Raw genomic sequence first — 20,580 nt, 5'->3', positions numbered from 1 at the left:
AGATAAAAAGAAAGAAAGATAATAGAAAGCTAGACAGTTAGATAGATAGATAGATAGATAGATAGATAGATAGATCATAGATAGATAGATAGATAGATAGATACTATTAGTGTACCTGGCAATGCATGAACTTATTTTAGTGTATATGATGATAGATATATGACAAATATGTCTTAATATTCTGATGCTACCTAAATGGATGCACAGCCTTAAAATAAAACTGTACTAAATACCGCCACAAGTAACATTTAATAGGGTCAGCTACCGTATTGCTGCATATATGTACGTATAAAATTAAATGGCAAGATTGAACATTGATGAAAATACATTTCTTTGTTTTCATCACTTTTAAATTATTCAAATAATGTATGCGTATGGTAAGCCCTCTATACACTATTTTATATATTGCGTAACATATATGAACTAAAAAGTACTACATGACTTGTAAAGGTATCACCCACCATCTGAACATAATATTTTAGATAAATATTTAATACTTCTGCACCATTTTGTTGTATCTTTTATAAGGTAAAACAATCATGAGCAATTATTTCTTTTTGTGCGTTCTATATACAGCCATATATACACCATGTGTGTAGTGTAAGTGTAATGGAATGCAACAAAATGAACGTTAAGTAAAGTTAAATGCAGATGGCCAAGTAATTCGCTGATTTTTTTTTTAGTAGTAAATCATGCATATACTGAATATATATATATATATATATTTAGATAGATAAATATGTATAGATATGTACACTTTGGTGCATGCATATAATACCCATTTTGTAGTAGCGGCATTATGTTATTATTTCCATTCTGCATTCTTCTACTCTTAAAGGTAAATAGCAGGAGTGTATAGGTAAATGTATATCGCATTGCTACAACAAGGCACAGTATGTCACAGAAGTGCGAAACGTTCACTTGCTGATATGATGCTGTGTGTAGAATTATCTATTTGCACAAAAGATATAGCCTAAAGATGTACAATCTGCCAGATAATACAGTTGGGAATAGAAGTGTAGACAGCAAATGGGTGAGTTTGTGAAAGTGAAAGGAGCGACAGACAACACACATAAAAGTACTGTGCATGCAAGGAGTAGTTAAAGTCTGGTGAGAGATAAAGAATCACAAAATACTGAGTCAAAAAATGATTCTCGTAGTTTGTAATGATTGCCAGTGCAGTGGAATGCTAAAATAATCAACAGATAAAAATGTTTATACTGCAAAGAATAAAAATCTGGAGAGACACAATGTAAGTAAGAAACAAACAAAAAAAAGCTAAATGAATATATATTAAAACTATAATAAAAAGTATAAAGAGCAATCTTTGCATAGTGATAGTAAACAGCGTAGAATGTGAGAAAATTAGAGGTTATGCAGAAACTTTGAGGAGCGGAACAAGCGAATAAACTTTTCGAAAGTAAAAAGTAAGTTTAAAAAGAAGGAGCAGAGATTTAAAAAAATTAATAAAAAAATAGAAGGGGGGAAGTGCTTTATAACGTGAAGGAAAGAGACAGAGAGAGAGAGAGACATCTGTAGACCGTCAAACAAAGGAAGGGGGAAAAAAAAAAAAAAAGGTGAAGAGATACTATCAGAAAAAGTCTGTTAATGGCTCGTAGGATAGATTCATTAAAGTAAAAAGATGTCGAGAAAAACACTGTAGGAAGTAAAAATAAAAAATAAACAAAAAGAGGGTAAAGGTAGTTTTTATTGGCATACAAAAGAGCAAAGGTAAAATGTAAGCGTAAATAGAAATGTTTGTTCAACGCATTAAAATAAGTATAAAAGAAAAGCAGAAAATGACGGAAAAGTCCGAACGGGAGGGAAAAAAAAAGCCACCAACACTTATTAGCTTAAACGCCATATTGATAAAGCAAAATATTGCTGACAATTAAAACAAATGCAATTCAAAAATAAATAAATGCTGGAAAATGTAGGTAGTTTATATTCTATTAAGACTTTTAAGAGATAAAAAAAGATCATTATTTGTCTAAAATATATGTAAAGCACCTATAAAAAGACGGAGATTAGGATAAAACAAAAATTAAAATATGAAATTAATAAAGGTGAGGTTAAAGAGGGAGAAAAAACAGGTAGCTGTAATACAGAAAAGAGAACGACGTGAGAAATTAAAAAATAAGTTTCTATTCTTAAAAGCTGTAAAGAAAAAAAACCTGAAAAGGATCGAAGGTCGTTGCGGACAAACAGGTCGGCAGGCTCCTGCGCCCGCAAGGGGTTAAAATCCTTAGTGTGGGATAGTAGGAAGAGAGAGTGTACGGAGAAAATGAAAAAAAGCTGGGAAAACAGGAGAGAGAGAAATTTACTCTGAAAAGCAGCGTCTTTAAAATGTGTGACTTGGCTGGGATACATTGGGCAGTGCCAGCAAAACCGCAGAGAACGAGGGAGCGAGACAGGAGCGACGGAGTGAAGGAGCAGAGGGAGGAAAAAAAAAAAAGGGAAAGAGATATTTCAGATTTAATTTCGCTATTAATAGAGGGCGGTTTTCTGTTAAGTTTTCGGATGAGGAATAGCAAGGTATCTCGGCAATCACGGTGCCTGAATTTTTGACACAAAAATAAAAAATAAGATAAAATAAATAAAGGGAAAAACAAACACGCATCTGCTTCATCTCTCCTACCCCTCTACATATACGCGCGCGCGAGCGCGCACACACACACACACCCCATCCTCATCCATGAGCGACTGTTTTAATTCTTGTGCCAAAAACTGCGTGGCAAAATAAATCAAAATTAAAAATGAAACCAAAATAAATAATAGCAGAGATAACAGGACAGAAGAGAAAGTCAACAACCAATAACTCTCCAGCTCATCGGCTGAAAGAAAGTAAAGCGTCAAACTTTCGCGTATGCAATTTTTTTTTTTAAGTTGTCAGTTTTGGCAAAACCTTTTTTTTTCTGCCTTCAATATTTTTTTCACGCTCTCTCCCTCTCTTTAGCTCTACACCTCCCTCCTCCCTTCCCTCTCTCTCTCTCTCTCTTTCTCTCTCTCGCTCTCCCCTCCCTTTTTCTCTGCTATTGGCCAGCTTCTTCATTTCACTTTGCCAAAAAGGTGGGCCTGTTCGAATCAGTCTCTCTCTCTCTTTTTTTTTTCCTCTCTCTTTTCCCTGGCATCGATGCTGGCCACCAATTCAGCACGGAGAGTGAAAGCAGGAGAGAGGGGGAACGAGAGAGAGAGAGAAAGAGAAAGAGAGAGAGTTTAAGCGGATAGGGAAAAAAAAAAAAACAACCTTCGCTTTTGCTCCAAATCTCCTTCTCGACAAAAAAAAAAATACTTTTTCTGTTTACCCATCCATTTTTTTTTATTCCCCTCCTTTCATTTTGCTTTTGTCGGTTTCGATAATCCATCTGTAGTGTTCTAATGCACATCGAGAAATTTTATTTTTTATTTTTTCTGCCACGTTCCGTCCGTTTTGCGGACGGCAATTAAGTTCCCTCCGTGGTTTTTTTTGTTCCAGCACTTGGAATTACGTGTTTATTCTTTCGGGGGCCTTTGCCCATTTAATAACTTTCTGAGCTATTGCCATCCTCTTCTGTCTTCATTTTTTTTTATAGTTGTGTCCCTTTCTGCGTCCATACGTTAAAGAAAAGGACTTCCTGGGCTCTGTGTATGAATACGCGTAGATCTGTCTGCCGTTGTATTCTGCCTACCTCATCCCTTCCATACTTACATTTCTCTATTTATCAATCCGCTTTGTGTCCTCCCTTACTCACTCTCTCTCTCATTGTAATTCCGATGAGCTCCGAATTGGCATGCTTTTAAATACCGGCAGGACTTCGATATGACACCAAGAGATGGTAAATCTTTCACACATATTCATGCCATGTCGTCAAAACGATTCATAATTACAACTTCAAGTTTTTTTCCCACTACCGTAAAAAACAAACAAAAAACAAATATATTTTCCTAATATTGTGACATTTAAATAATTTGCATACCAAAACTTAAAACAGGAACTTAATAAGGACAAATGATCATTTAATTTTGTATTCAAAAATAACTTTTCTTGGATTGTCAGCTTTATTTTTTTCTGTATTTTCTTTTTTTTTTCTTTTAGGATGAATTTCACCCCTTCATCGAAGCTCTTCTTCCCCATGTGCGTGCATTCTCATACACATGGTTCAATCTCCAAGCAAGGAAGCGCAAGTACTTTAAGAAGCACGAGAAGCGGATGTCGAAGGACGAAGAGAGGGCGGTGAAGGACGAGTTATTAGGGGAGAAGCCTGAGATCAAGCAGAAGTGGGCGTCACGGCTCTTGGCCAAGCTGAGGAAAGATATCCGGCCAGAGTTCCGAGAGGACTTTGTCCTGACCATCACCGGGAAGAAACCTCCGTGTTGTGTCCTCTCTAACCCAGATCAGAAAGGCAAAATTCGGAGGATTGACTGCCTCCGCCAGGCAGATAAGGTGTGGAGGTTGGACCTGGTGATGGTCATCCTGTTTAAGGGGATTCCGCTGGAGAGCACAGATGGGGAACGTCTCTATAAGTCGCCCCAATGCTCCAACCCAGGGCTGTGCGTACAGCCTCACCACATTGGGGTGTCCATCAAAGAGCTGGACCTCTACCTGGCCTTTTTCGTCCACACGCCTGGTAAGTCTTGGCCTTGCATCACTGTCTACCCACTGTTTTTGAGTTCAAGACCTTTATCACTGCATTTGGCAAAGCCAAGTTGACATTGCTCCAGTTCATGAATATCTATCTAAGATATTAGAAACAAAAGCTGAGGAAACATATTGTTATATATTTGTATAAACAAGTATGGATTTATATGATACAATATGTTCTTATTACCCCAAATTACCTATAGCCAAATAATACAGTGGCCTACATCTGTATATGGAGAACGACGTACATCCTGTTAGGCTTTTGGGGCCTAGACTTCACTGAGCACTGTCAAGTCTGCTTTGCCTTTTATCACACAGAGGTTTTTAAGGGAAAAAACAAAAATACTAAATCCTTCTTATTGGAAAATCAACTGTTTTTTTTATATATTTTCAGACTAATATATGTGCTTCTGTATTTTGTAGGTAGGTAGTTATTAATCGCTAGATGTTCACTGCTTTTTGTGGAAGCCAATTTTTTTTTCTTTTAATTTATCCCTAAAAATAATCCTCGGTAAATATAAATATATACAGGGTTATTCACTATAGGGTGAAGGGTTTGGAGAAGGCAGGAGAAGGGAACAATTTAGGACAACATAGCTGATTTGGAAAAATTCTACAATTCAGCTCACTTTTCAGTTCAGCTATGTTGTCCAAGATCGTTCCCTTCTACGGCCTTCTCCAAATTCTTCACCCTTTTGTGAATAGCCCTGATACAGTTTGGGAGGTAGCAAGGGAAACATGCTGGCATGAGAAATATCGCCACGTCTAGACACAAAAATGATGTGTTCAGTTTCAGTTTGGATGTAGGAGATATGTTATTGGATACAGAAGATCTGTACATTTATAGAAACGTAATAATAGAAACAGTGATTGAAATTCTTTTAATTAGGATTAAATAGTTCCAGTAAGGGAAACCACAAAGAAGGTATGCTGGGTTCAATTAGAAGAGACACTAATCATAATAGTAATAATAATAATAATGCTTTTTCTTGTTATAAAAAACAATAAGAAATGATACATGTGTATATTTTTGTTTATATTCATCTACAGCTGGATTGCAATGACGGGATTTTTGTTTTATAAAAAAAAAAACTATAAATGCAGTTTACAGAAATGCACTTTTACAGTGTGTCTATGAAGCCCAGTACATGTAGAATGTTTTTACTGCTTGTTTTGTAGTTTTCTCTGGTAACTGAAATGCTTATCAACCAGCTTAGCTTAAACTCCCGTACAACTTTTTCCAGACATACTTTGGCACTGATGGAATGCACACATAGCAAGAAGGAACAATTCATCCAGATGACAAATTTAGGCATAAAACTGATTTTTTATATGAGTACAAACTGTGTCTCTCTCTCTATCATCCATCTATCTATCTATCTATCTATCTATCTATCTATCTATCTATCTATCTATCTATCTATCTATCTATCTATCTATCTCTCTTATTATTATATTATTATATATGGCTTGTTGATCGAATACTAATAACTCAAAATGCTGTCTATAGCTTACACATATATAGTGACTTAGTAGAACGTACAGGAGTATGAAGCTTGAAGTTGAGGAGTTTTCTTATTTTCAGGAGGAAGTCATGAATGCCCCAATCCTATCATAACTGTCAGGGCTGCAGAGCTCACACTCTAATGTGAACAAATGACCCGAGGTGACTATCAGGTAGCGTTCTCTAGCAGGCATCGCCATTAATATGTAGGAGACAGATAAACAGCCGAAGCTGGAAGCGTTCATAACTCATGCTCTCCCACAGAGCTTACGCTCTAATAAACAAAGAGACACCTATAAAAGTGGAAGATCTTATGTGTGTGTGATTTGTATTGATTACGGCATGCAGTGGGGGTGGGTAGGCAAGAGATATCATAGGGAAAAATGAGCGTCCGGGAAGTTTTCTACTTGCGCTAATCAGGAAAAAAAAAAAAACAGACCAGAATAAAGAAAGGCTTTATAGCGAGTGACTGTGTTAAAAGATCAGTGGACAACAAAGCCTGTGCTGATTTTGGCCTGGGAACCAATGAATCCTGTGGTGACAGCACAAATGTGTGTTCTGGTTGGAAGTGCGAGGAAGGTCAGAGCCCATATGGAGGAGGACCCGACCTATGACCCGCCACATATGACACGCCATTCACAATTATTTTCTGCGCTGATGAAATGTTCACCTGAAGTGTAAAGATAATAAGCCTGTGTCTGCGAGCCCAGCAACAAATTTCTGACAAATAGGATATTACAAAAATCCTGAGTAAGGGGATGATGGAGTTATATGGTTGGGGGGGGGGGTAAACCTGCTGCAGGCTTGATGGGGATCAGGGAACATTGAGGTCAAACATGCATCTAGACAGGCTTCTGGTACCCCCATTACAAAGATATGGGGCACGTTATGTGTGTTCACCATGACATAGCTTTGTAACATTGTTGTCACCATTGCATCTGGGCCCAGGATCATGAAAGGAGGAACTATAATAATAACAAGTCTAATGCAATCCAAGTATTATTCATTCACCTTTTTTCAAATTATCATTATAGCATCAGCTGATGTAAAATTCAGGGTCCACTCACACCTACTTACACATTTAAAAAGGCACGGTGACGTACCATTCTTCTGGACATATCTGTAAAAAATGAATCAAGGCAACTGGACTTGCTGTATTTTTCTTGAAGACGATTCGCTTGTCATCCATCCAATTCTGATTTGAGAAAGCTGGTCAGATGACAAGCGAAGCGCCTTCAAGAAAAATACAACATGTCCGGTTTACTTGATTTATTTCTTACAGATATACCATGACCTGGATGAATGAGAACCTTCACAGACATTCTTCTGGATGGAACTGTTCTCATCTTTACGCTTTAGTGCGGTACGGTTCGTTACAATGAAAAAGCGCATAAATGAGTGGTACTGGTAACACATACAAGCTGCATGTGCAACCGCATAAATGCATGTCAAGGGAGTCTTACAAAAGTTTTGTAACACAAGCAATAAAAAAGAAAAGTCTGCCCACTTCCTGTTTCCTTTACAAATGCAACATATGTTAAATGTATCAAAAATGCATATAAATTGTACATTCAAATGTGTGTTAAGATGAATATATTTTCCAAAAGAGAGGTGTGAATGGACCCTTAAAGTATAATTATACAAAATGTTACTACCCGTATTTGTGTAAGGCCAATGACTTACATTACATACCCTATAGGATCATTCACATCATTCCTTGCCCCATGGCGGAGCTTACGGTCTAATAATAACAATAATGAGAGCAGCTTCCTTCACTAAACATTCAGCATGCATATAGGCAAGGACCAAATATCCATGTTGGGGTTCTCAGCTTTGGAAGCAAGTACCAAGGACAGACTCCATGTCACATAGCTCCTCCTGTCTGTGTCACCCTGTGGTGGTGGAAGGGACAGACTCCATGTCACATTGCTCCTCCTGTCTGTGTCGCCCTGGGGTGGGAGGGACAGACTCCATGTCACATAGCTCCCCCTGTCTGTGTCACCCTGTGGTGGAGGGGACAGACTCCATGTCACATAGCTCCCCCTGTCTGTGTCACCCTGTGGTGGGGGGGCAGACTCCATATCACATAGCTCCCCCTGTCTGTGTCGCCCTGGGGTGGGAGTGACAGACTTCATGTCACATAGCTCTCCCCTGTCTGTGTCACCCTGTAGTGGGGGTATAGACTCCATGTCACATAGCTCCTCCTGTCTTTGTCCCCCTGTGGTGGGAGGGACAGACTCAATGTCACATAGCTCCCCCTGTCTGTGTCACCCTGTGGTAGGAGGGACAGACCATATGTCACATAGCTCCTCCTGTCTGTGTCACCCTGTGGTGGGGGGACAGACTCCATGTCTCCATAGCTCTGTATCAACGTCACTCTTTGGAATATGGGAAGTTGCCACATTAATACCAGCTGCAGTAAATGTTTTTATCTATGATAAATTAATTCCTGTCCTGAATCTGAACAGCTGAAGTTGATGGGTCAATATTACTTATTTTAAAGCATTCAACGTGTCCTGCGCTGTTAACCTGTCAGACACGAGACAGAAAAATAATCCACCTACTAATACAGCATATGAAAAGAGTAGTAAAGGGTAACATTTCTCATTGCCTATCGCAGCCATTCAGCTTTAAAGATATATTTTTTAAACCTGGACTGTGATATAGTAGCTCATACATGGGGCCTGGAAAGCCAACAAAGCCTTTTTTTGTGAATTACATTTTAGGGAATTTCTATTTTAGAGTAAATGTAGAGTGATGACACTTAATTTTGGATTTTTTCAGCTGATTAACTGAAAGTAACTTATTCCTTTTTTTATGCATACAATATACAGTATATACCCCTTAGTTACTGAATATTAAGGTTTGTACAAAAAAAGAATGACTATAAAGGTCAAGTTCTGCGCCTGATCCAATTTTTTGGCTTTCAGTTGGATGCAGGAGGCTCCTTCATATGCACTGACCCAGTTCCTGCTATCCACCAACTCTTTAAACTTAGATGTAAGAAGTGGCGCAAAGGGGAACCAACCTATCCTCTATCTCTTGCTGACATGACATCTGCTTCTCGCTACTTGACATGGCGTAGCAGCAAGGTGAAACATGCAGTTGCTGAAGTGTGAAATATATGCCCCATCCTGTATAACGACATACATGTTAAATACACTAGTATGCTGGCAGGATGCAGCCTGCGTAAATCTTGGCCTATACGCTGCAATTTTCTAAATTTTCCTTTGGCATGGAAACAACATGGAGACACATTTTTCATCTTTTTTTTCTACATTCAGCAACCAAACCTCGTTTGCACTATGGCACTCGTAATTGATTTTGATCAATAGTCATTCGCATGAGACCAGGAAATTGGTTGAAACATGGATTGTTGTTTTTTTCTAGACCATTCTTTTCCATGTTTGTCGAGAGAGTTGATTGAAGTATGATGTATGTATGTTGATGTATGAAAAGATCAAAACACAATATCTGGATGAATGGTTTTCTGGACTGTAGATGTAAAATTTGTGTTGGTTCATTGTAAGATGGCAACCACATACTTTGCCAACAATATCCAATTGTTGACATTTCTATACTCAAAGGGACAATGAGGGAAGATAGAAGAGGTTGCTCATTAACATCTTGCTGTGTGATTGGCATGTTGCTTCAAAGAAAATGTGTTCAATTGTTTCAAAGGGTCACAAAGCAAATCCCTGTGTGAGTAACTCCATATGGAAGAAATAATTTCCTAACCCACATGCTGCATGTAAGTCCCGGGGCAGCAACTCAAGTTAGTAGGGGAACTTTGCTTCCCCAACAATGGGACGGTCTATAAGAGACAGTCTATTTGACACAATTTCTATTAAACAGACAAATGCTTCCCCGCGTCCAGTTACTCTTAGTTTTTGGCACTAACTTCTCTTTGTCTAAATATCCGACAGCCTTTGGTAACAGGGTACAATGAGGAGAGATGTAAAAAAAAAGAGTAGAGTAACCAATCAGAAAACAGCAGAGATCTGAAACAAATGAGCAAAACAACCAATCAGAAAACAGCATACTGGTGTCATCAGCGTAACAACAGCATGGTATCTGATTGGTTGCTGCATATTTCCTCTACAAAACAATTTATAAGACTCTATCTTTCAACGACGTGTGAGTTGAATGCATACTATTACCATACAATATTAAAAAAATAGCATATTCATAAAGCATTCTTATAGCAGAGGTTGCTGGTTTACCAAGTAGGTGTCTATAAAAGATATATATGGTAATCAAATGCAACAAAAATTATGCTTTAAATGTAACCAGAGTCATCGAGTTTGAGACTTAACCCTGGCACATCAATGCAAGAGAAAAAATGCTAATAAACATTCAATGGCAGTTTGGCACTTACTAATGAAGTCTGATTTTTAGAGCCTATGCTATTATTAAAATTATATTTACTAATCAGTGTCCATACATAGGTGGGGATTATTGCATGCTCTGAGGTTCTGATGCAACCGAACCATCACCTGACTCTTCACATACAAAGAAATCAAGGACATAAGTCTTAGGGTCAAATTATCCAGATGGATCAATCAGAAGCCATTGCCTAGTGTGGGTACCTTAAGGACCTTTGAAGTCTCTGGGTCAATGCTAGTCCCCCCTGGGATACCTGAAGGTAGGATCAGTTAAGCCCCCTCCCATTGGAGGACAATTTGGGAAGCTGCAGTTGTATTATATCAACATTCATTTTATTGGGTTTGTTTAAAAATATTGAATCAAACCCAATGACACAATGAATGTGACACACTGACAGATTGGCTGCAACGAAACGGTTGAGTACCTCTGCCTTGGGGCTACCTATAGACATGATAATTCTGTAGATCAATTGTGACATAGACTTTCACAAATGTTTTGACAGAGCAGACTGAGTAGACACCCTTGTTCCCGGCTATGTCTCAGGGGAACAATAGTGATCGTTCAGGAAAATCCATGTCAGACAACAGATTCTTTCATTGATGGAATCTGTAGATTTTGCAGGTAGGCTACAGACGTACAATCATTTTTTATCTAATCAGAACGTCCCGGCTTAGGTGGTGACCATCTCATGTCCATGACTAGATAAGACTTCCCTTTAAAGGAGATCCTCAGGATACGTCCTAGGTCATTTTGTGTTCAGAATGCTGACAGACCACATTTGTCATGCTGTTACTAGGAAACTGAATTTGGCATCTAAAAGGATGTATGGGGCTGTCCCGTGAGACTGAGCAATGTACTGCGTATATAAAAGTGGTGTCCTTTTCTGTTTCAAAACAACGGGCCCCTGCCATGGTCAGACTACCCTCCTCTGTCTGTGTCACCATGTGGTAGGAGGGACAGACTGTCTGTGTCACAGTGTAACTCCATTCCTTCTTGTACTGTTCCCAACATGCCATTGTGTCCTTTGGTTTTGCCGGGACCCCCTGGCAGTGAAGGAGTGACTCCTCTCCTCCCTCCTATTTTTACGCTCTCCGTTCCAACTTTTCTCTTGCCAAATAAACATGGGAGCAGCTGAATTTCCTCTCATGGAGACATCTGTGATTGAACAGACGTTGGGGACAGAGTATGGGGACTCTGGCAAACCTTCCTTCCTGGGAGGAGGGGGGGACAGAGCAAAGGAGAGACCCTGAAGGTGTAAGTGAAAAGAAGGAAGGGGGGTGGGGGGGATAATATGTCCTGTCTGTCACCAGTCAATGCCCAACACAAAATAATACAGATTCCCTTACACATTGGTAAATATATTTCTCCAAATATTGGAACCACTGTCAGCTGTTTCCAAAGCCAACCTGCCGAAAAACTAATCAACGGCTGCTTTTAGGAAGGATTTCCTACTTACTTATGTTTGCATCAGTGGGGGAAATAGAAGAGAACGTGTGGTGTATCAGGAACAGATGCAGGATTTTTTTTAAAGGCCTACATCGTATGTTGTAGGTATTATTATTTTAAGAAAGAATATATTTTTTACAGTGTAGGTAATGCACACACGACGATGGTGTTCCTGTAATAAGATGTTACAGGGGTAATAAGACACTCAGGAGCCTGGTCACTGTAATATGATGGTACAGGGGTAATAAGACACTCAGGAGCCTGGTCACTGTAATATGATGTTACAGAGGTAATAAGACACTCAGGAGCCGGGTTACTGTAATATGATGTTACAGGGGTAATAAGACACTCAGGAGCCGGGTTACTGTAATATGATGTTACAGGGGTAATAAGACACTCAGGAGCCGGGTTACTGTGATATGATGTTACAGGGGTAATAAGACACTCAGGAGCCGGGTTACTGTAATATGATGTTACAGGGGTAATAAGACACTCAGGAGCCGGGTTACTGTAATATGATGTTACAGGGGTAATAAGACACTCAGGAGCCGGGTTACTGTAATATGATGTTACAGGGGTAATAAGACACTCAGGAGCCGGGTTACTGTAATAAGATGTTACAGGGGTAATAAGACACTCAGGAGCCGGGTTACTGTAATATGATGTTACAGAGGTAATAAGACACTCAGGAGCCGGGTTACTGTAATATGATGTTACAGGGGTAATAAGACACTCAGGAGCCGGGTTACTGTAATATGATGTTACAGGGGCAATAAGACACTCAGGAGCCAGGTTACTGTGATATGATGTTACAGGGGTAATAAGACTGAGGAGGCGGGTTACTGTAATATGATGGTACAGGGGTAATAAGACACTTAGGAGCCGGGTTACTGTAATATGATGTTACAATGTTAATAAGACACTCAGGGGCCGGGTTACTGTAATAAGATGTTACAATGTTAATAAGACACTCAGGAGCTGGGTTACTGTAATGAGATGTTACAATGTTAATATTCTTCTTATTTGTTATAAGATGTTGCTGAAATAATAAAGTGCTCAGAATTGAGTTTACTGTAGCTGGGGGTAAGGAACGCGAGCCTGCTTTCCATATGCGGTGAGTCAGGGGTTCAGCTGAGGACAGTAACCTGCACCTGTAAGTGACATTTGTCTCTCCTTTGTCCTCTGGTTAGTTTACCCTGTGTGTGTTTGCTCTGGCAGAGGGGAGGTATTCGGAGGTGTACATAGGTATATAGAGGAGGGCAGAGCTACTCTCACACAGAAGACCATTGTGCGCCTGTACTGGTGTTTATTCATCAATTAACCCCTCCCGCTCCTTTCCATTCATGCATTCTCTTCCCTTCTGCATTCTCTTTCTCTAGTCTGCTTTTGGTGTTTACTGCTCTCACGTTTGGCTTCTACACTTCCCCGTACGTTCACTTTTTGTATTCCTAGATCCTGTTTCTAACATAATGGCATTAACATTTCTGTAACAGAGTCAGTAAAAAAAGATTTGATTTCCTCAGGAAATGTAGTGGTGATGGTGGTGGGGAGGTCGACTTTGTGCACAGGTGTGTATGTGACCATTCGGCTCGTAGCTGGGCATGTCTGAACCAGGAAAAAGGCAATGTCCACTTTTTGCACTCTATCCGTTGTAAGTCATGTGACCGGTTAGTGACGGAACGCTTGGCAGTGACACAGGCAGGGTTGCAAATTGTTGCAAGGCAAGTGCATAAAAGTGATATAAATGTCACCATTTGTCACCTTCATTTCAAAACAATATCCTGCTTGCCTAGACTGGTGTCCTTCTGTAAAGTGGCTCATGCCATTCATTATGTATCTATTGGTGAGTTCTCTGCACCCAATTCACACCATCCAATCTTATAGAGGAGCCGATACACACAATGGTGGGCAGGAATGCCTAAAGCCCCCAGGTGGACAAAGTAGGGTGCTATAATAGGGGGATCTTGCTTTTGCAGCATCCAGGACATTTCAGAATACCCACCAGATTCCACCAATAACTAAAATATTGCTTTTGGACCTGTAATGACCAAGTAATATCCATATTTCTACCTTATATTGCCACTAGAACTAACATTTAGTGGTACAGCACCATTGATGATGCCACAAGTGTGATTTCCAGGCCCTTTCTCATCTCCTTAAGAGCAGCAAGGAATGCCTCAGGCAGTCAGAGGTTCTCATTGCACACTGAGATGCAAAAAGATGTTGGAATGTCTCCCAGGAAGAGTGTCTGTTCCTTTCCCTTTTCAATGCAGAAGAATAAGCCATCAGGACTACAGCATTTGCTGCGCTACCGCTGTCGTCAGTGTTCCTGGTGCTGGAATAAGCCGTGCCAGGATGGGCGGACATGTCCCCGCCTGGAGTTCTATTGGAGATATTTGCCTAAGGGCAAGCCTAGTACCAGCAGACCAAACAAAAGGGAATGTGTCGTTATATCTGAGCAGTTGTATTGCACTACCAGATTTCATCTGGAGGTGTCACTGAAGAGAGGTCCCATGACGGTGGGAGCTAAAAAGTTTATTCCATTGAAAAGCAACACTAAGGGAACACCACCCATAACTTATTTTAAAAGAAAACATCTTTAGCTTGCATTCACAAGAGGCTGGCCAGCAATCACGTGCACTCGCTGGCTTTTCTGGATAGCGTGGAGCAGCGTGCATCGGATCTGGGGCCTCGGGGCACAACTGTTCTAAACACATTTATAAATATAGATACTGGTGGCAGAAAATAACTAAGTTGTTCTTTGTGCCAAGTATGATTCATTGACATTTTTTGTGCAATCTTTATCTGTTATTCGCTTCCTGGCCTGTAGTAGTTGCTTATCTATCCATGCAAGTCTCATTGACTTTGTTGTTTTTCCAATTTTCTACTCCCCATCTGTTGGAGAAGTTTTTTATGTGCTTAGCTCCAGATTTGTAAAAAGGCAACATGGAACGAGCCATAAGAGTTTCACTTATATGGGTGCCTAGTGGACAGAAGTTTAGAATAGATTCTTAGACATGGGGTGGTTGCAGGTTTTTAGAGTTGGGGGAGGGGTGGTTATTGGGTGCATTTAAGGGTGCCTAGTGGACAGATTCTTAGAACAGATTCTTAGACATTGGGGGTGCTGGCAGATGTTTAGAGTTGGGGGGTTGATTTTTGGTTGCATTAAAGGGTGCCTAGTGGACAGATTCTTAGACTTTGGGGGGTTGGTTGCAGATGTTTACATTTGGGGGGGGGGGGGGATTGTTGGTTGCCTTAAAGCGTGCCTAGTGGACAGATTCTTAGAACAGATTCTTAGACTTGGAGGGGTTGACTGCAAAAAGTGGAGGAGATCATTGTTGATTGCATTAAAGGGACAGGTCCTCTTTTATTGATATTTTGGTTGTGATGAGATGTTGATGGGTTTAATCACCCCCTGATTTCTCATATTGTTGGGGTTCAAGTGGTGAGGCGTCTCCACTGCAGCTTTCGTCTCACCTCTATGTTACATGAAAAATGAAAAAGAGATTGAGACTTCCCCTTTTAAAGGGAATGTAAAGTGACTTTGTATATATTGTTTTCATCATGTTCAGGACCAAAACATTAAAACATTAAAAGTTTATATTGCATGTGCATATTTTGTGTGCTCACAAGCAGCCTTGGCTGGAGCTCTGGGCACATTTTTCACATGTTTCCCAGCTCTCCTCATGTGCTTTGTTAAATAAAAAAAATAGTTAACAGAGTTCAGTAGTTCAAGCTTTACACCTAGTAAATGCATAAGAGCAGGGACTGCATCCCTTCTCTCCTCCTTCCTCTGTAGGGCTCCACCGGAGGTTTCAATCAGACAGGTGAGTCAAACGGCAGCTTCTAATCCAGTAGTGCTCTTGCTGTCATTGGTGCACACTGTATGAAATATTTGTATAACAAACAATGTGTGCATATTAAAACCACATAAAACATCAGTTTAAATATATATCTGGAGATAATAGTTGACTTAGCAGTAGAGATGTGCAGAGAGATTCAGACAAGCCAAGATTGGACATGGACTAGGAAAGTTTCTATGATTCAGATATCCACATAATTTTGGAGGGTCGCACTATTCAAAGCTGCTGCCTCACTTTCCCTGCACAACCTTTCACACTAGAGTTGCCACCTGTCAGGGATTCACCCGAACAGTCTGGATGTGAATGCTGTGTTCTGGTTTCATGGCAGCTAAAACCCGGACACAAGATGTCAGGCAGACAGGGGCAACCAAAATTAAGATAGTGTGTACTGGCCCCCCCACTGAAAACAGTCTTGCCTGTGATATTTACATATGAATGGGTGGTGCTATTTACATATGAATAAACCGCGACTCATTCTCCCCAAAAACATTTCCGTACATCGCTAAAGCATTCGGGTTTCGCTGACATAAAAGGTGGCAACCCTATTTCACACAGCCAATGAGGAAGGGGTTGAGTCACAAGGGGTAACATACAGTATGAATGCATTAGTAGAAACCAAGGAATCAAAAGGACTTCAGGAGTGCACACCTCGTCCACTGCCTGGTGCCTGGGTGAAACCTCCTTCGGCAACTCGGAAGAACTTCAAGCATGCAGAAATTTAGTACAGTGGCGTATAGGCATAGTCCGTATTAAAAGCTCTTTGACTTTATAACATAAGTATGGTAGAGCAAAACAGACAAGCTCCCATTTCACCTAGCAATGCTTTGGAACTATGTCTGACCTTCATTAATCTAGGAGCAAACTCCTAGATTTGGTGCTTTGCTATAACAAATGGTCTTCTTGGAGGGATCTTGCATGATGTTGTTTTTTTTCCCGTAGTCACAGAAGTGTTCATTGACACATCTTGCAAACATTATGTAGCACACTTATCACTGACAGTATGCGTTATTAATGGTTGTTGTTGCTTGCGAAACAACTCGCTGACTCTGAAACAAATAACAGCAAACATTTTACCAAGCTACAGCACGTAACTAGATTGTTGCTAATGAAACAGACGTGAAAGGGAGTCAGCGCAGCATTCAGCTTATTTAAAGAGACTCTGTCACCAGATCATTAATTTCAACATAAATCTTTCCATAGGATTATATGTGCATTTATTCATATGCCATGAGAATGCTGCTGGCCACCACATCACGCCCAATAGGTTCGGAGCTGTCACTCAAGTGACACTGTATGCTATTTGCCCTTTGATTCTCCCCGGGCAGCTATATGGAGGGATATAGATGGCAATAGCTGCCTGCTCCAATCAATGGAGAACACTAGGTGGCAAGAGCTGTTTTCTTCCAATCAACAAATGGTGCTAGGTGGCAACAGCCACCTGCTTCCAATCAGTAAAGGACACTAGTTGGCAAAAGTTGTCTGCTTCCAATCAACAAAGGGTGCAAGGTGGCAATAGCCACCTGCTTCCAATCAATGGAGGAGACTAGGTGGCAATAGCCACCTGCTTCCAATCAATGGAGGACACTGGGTGTCAATAGCCACCTGCTTCCAATCAATGGAGGACACTGGGTGGCAATAGTTGCCTGCTTCCAATCAATGGAGAGCACTACGTGGCAAGGGCTGTCTTCTTCCAATTACCAAAGGGTGCTAGGTGGCAATAGCCACCTGCTTCCAATCAGTAAAGGAGACAAGTTGGCAAAAGTTGCCTGCTTCCAATCAGCAAAGTGCGCAAGGTGGTAATAGCCACCTGTTTCCAATCAATGGAAGGCACTAGGTGGCAGTAGCCACCTGCTTCCAATCAATGGAGGACACTAGGTGGCAACAATTGCCTGCTTCCAATCAATGGAGAACACTAGGTGGCAATAATTGCCTGCTTCCAATAAATGGAGAACACTAGGTGGCAATAATTGCCTGCTTCCAATCAATGGAGAACAATACGTGGCAAGAGCTGTCTTCTTTCAATTACCAAAGGGTGCTAGGTGGCAATAGCCACCTGCTTTCAATCAGTAAAAGACACTGGATGGCAAAAGTTGTCTGCTTCCAATCAACAAAAGGTGCAAGGTGGCATTAGCCACCTGCTTCCAATCAATGGAAGACACTAGGTGGTAATAGTTGCCTGTTTCCAATCAACAAAGGACACTGGGTTGCAATAGCTGTCTTCTTCCAATCAAGAAGGGTGCTAGGTGGCAATAGCTGCCTGTTCCCAATCAATGGAGAACACTAGGTGGCAAGAGCTGTTTTCTTCCAATCACCAAAGTGTGCTAGGTGGCAATAGCTGTCTTCTTCCAATCAACGAAGAGTGCTAGGTGGCAATAGCTGTCTTCTTCCAATCAACAAGGGGTGCTAGGTGGCAATAGCTGCTTGCTTTCAAACAATGGAAGAGACTTGGTGGCAAGAGCTGTCTTCTTCCAATCACCGAAGGGTGCTAGGTGGCAATAGCCGCCTGCTTCCAATTAAGAAAGAACGCTAGGCGACAGAAGTTAAACAAATGTTATGGCTGGAATTCCACTTTAATAGTTTAGTATAGGTCTGTGCCATGTAGGAGCTGTAGGATCCAGAGAATGATCTTGGTACTGCAGAATATATCCCATAGAGGATTACATTCTGGTTAAGGAAGAGGGTTAAGAACCGTTGCTGATGTTTCCCCTTTAAATGTGAAGTCTTGCAATGATCTAATGTCTGTGGTATGTTTAATTAGAATTCTGGACAACACATGTATACACTGTTGGCTCTGTATTCTGAAGCAGCAGAAAGCAATTCCTGGCTTTGGGATTTATTTAATATGGCGATGCAAAGAGCAACGCTGGTGTGCGAAGTGCGGTAACCCCTAGCGACCAAGCGGCACCCTTTTGGATCTGCTCGAGCAACATTAATTGATTTCTGATTAGCCTGTTTTACAGCACGTTGCCTTATAAGTCCTGTTTTTTTAATGCTACTCTTGCCAAGTTAAGTGGAAAACTTCTATTTAGATTTGCAACTCCAAGGCAAAAAAAGCTGAATAGAGGTGGGAGCTCTAATAAGTGCCGTGTAGCTGAACAACGCAGATAATTAGTGAGACTAAAAAAAGATACACTATAAAAAACTCAAAACAGAACGACAGATATAAAAGACCCAAAATAATTCTACTTACTTATTCATTAAAGAACTCATTGAATGCATTTACATAGTATATTAATATGTCTAGTAGGGTATTGCCATGGATTAGCCATTGATTGGGGCAGAAAGTTTGGAGTTTTAGGGGTTATTAAACCCTCTGGGGTTTTGCATATATCTTCTGCTAGCAAGCAAAAAAAAAAAAAAACTTTTCAAAAGGGTTTAAACTTACCTGTGTCTCCGCCGCTCACTCCCGCCTAAGAGCTGAAGATTCTCAGGCTGCCACAAAGGATCTTGGGGCAGGCTCATTCGCAGTTCAGATCTTTGGCTGGGGGACGAGGGGAGACACAAGGTAAGTCAATGCAGGCAGCCCAGCAGCGTGTACCCGCGCAGACACCGTGGGACACAGAAGACACATCAATCAGCGCTGGATCAGAGACAGGCACCAGCGCTGCAGGGACTGATGAAAACTACTGGAAAGAAGAAGATGGTCAGATCAAGAGGCATCAAGGTAAGTGCATACAGCAGCATGGCGGGGGGAGAAAATTTGACTTTAATGTCACTTTAAGAGGTGTATTTATAAATAATTTGCCGTTTTCCCTGTGAATATCTGCGAACATTCTGTTTGAATATATGCACAAACGAGCGTTTGTTCGTTTTTACCTTTGCAGGTGTAATTAAATGGGAATGCTCTGATTATAATACTGCATCATGACCACTAGATGGAGCAAATGTGCATAGAAAACAAATCCTTATTTCCTATGCTCCTTTAGCACCATCTACGTTGAAGATTTTGCTCAGACCGCTACGCTGCAAAGCTCCGCCCCCCCAGCCGCCAAAACTTGTACCTGAGCCATTAGGCCCTGTGTACGGTATTAGACACAGTTTTTACCAGGTATTTGGCAGACGTCTCTGCTAGGAAAGGATGATGTGTAAACAAAACCTAACTTTGACAACGCTATATCGCCTCACTAACTGTCAAGTGCGCACACATTAAGCGGGAGTTAATAGACAAGCCGAGGGAGAGTACTGTGGTTGCATGGTTCGCATACCACAGAGGGAAACAATGGCAGGAACTTAAAAATTTTAGGGGAACTTTTTATTAACTTGCACTCGCCGAGTCACCTAATTTGGGTGTGCACGCTCGTTCGTATCAGACGCAGCAAACAAAAGACAGGCAATAATCGATGCCTCCCCCCACCACCACCACCTCTTCATGACCAGGTGAAGTTATTAAAGGTGAAATCTACCTTATACAACGTTATGGTGCAAATGACAAAAAAAAAGTGCCAAACTTATCCACCAATCTGCGGTTTATCACGTGCCACGTCAAGGGGAATTCCAAAGATTGTGAAAGACCTGGAGCACCCTTGGGCACGCTAAAGAGCTGCAGCACACTTCGCTTTAGTCACACTGTGTTGAACAGTCGGTGGGACTTAAAGGGGCCTGGTAAAAGAGAACATGAGGGTATTTGCTGTATGCACTGCACCCATATGCTGCAGTTTCTGTACCCACTAAATATGCCTTCATTACTGTGCCACAAATGAGAGTCGCCCGGACAAAGGTAAACCTAAAGACGAAGGTACTGTTTCTTTACAAATGAATCT

General features: G+C 40.8%; 1 protein-coding gene across 1 annotated transcript in view; it reads left to right on the top strand.

The window, feature by feature from the left end:
- Nucleotides 1-20,580, top strand: part of NFIX (nuclear factor I X) — a 189,643-nt gene that overhangs the window by 85,118 nt on the left and 83,945 nt on the right. Inside the window, 2 exon segments of the mRNA XM_018570949.1 lie at nucleotides 4,076-4,611; nucleotides 16,167-16,203. Of these exon segments, the coding sequence (XP_018426451.1) occupies nucleotides 4,076-4,611; nucleotides 16,167-16,203 (573 nt within the window).

The sequence above is a fragment of the Nanorana parkeri genome, unplaced genomic scaffold (assembly GCF_000935625.1).
Source record: "Nanorana parkeri isolate BGI_ZX_2015 unplaced genomic scaffold, ASM93562v1 scaffold1637, whole genome shotgun sequence".
In the NCBI taxonomy this organism is placed as follows: domain Eukaryota; kingdom Metazoa; phylum Chordata; class Amphibia; order Anura; family Dicroglossidae; genus Nanorana; species Nanorana parkeri.
This window is presented reverse-complemented; position numbering and strand designations above follow the sequence as displayed.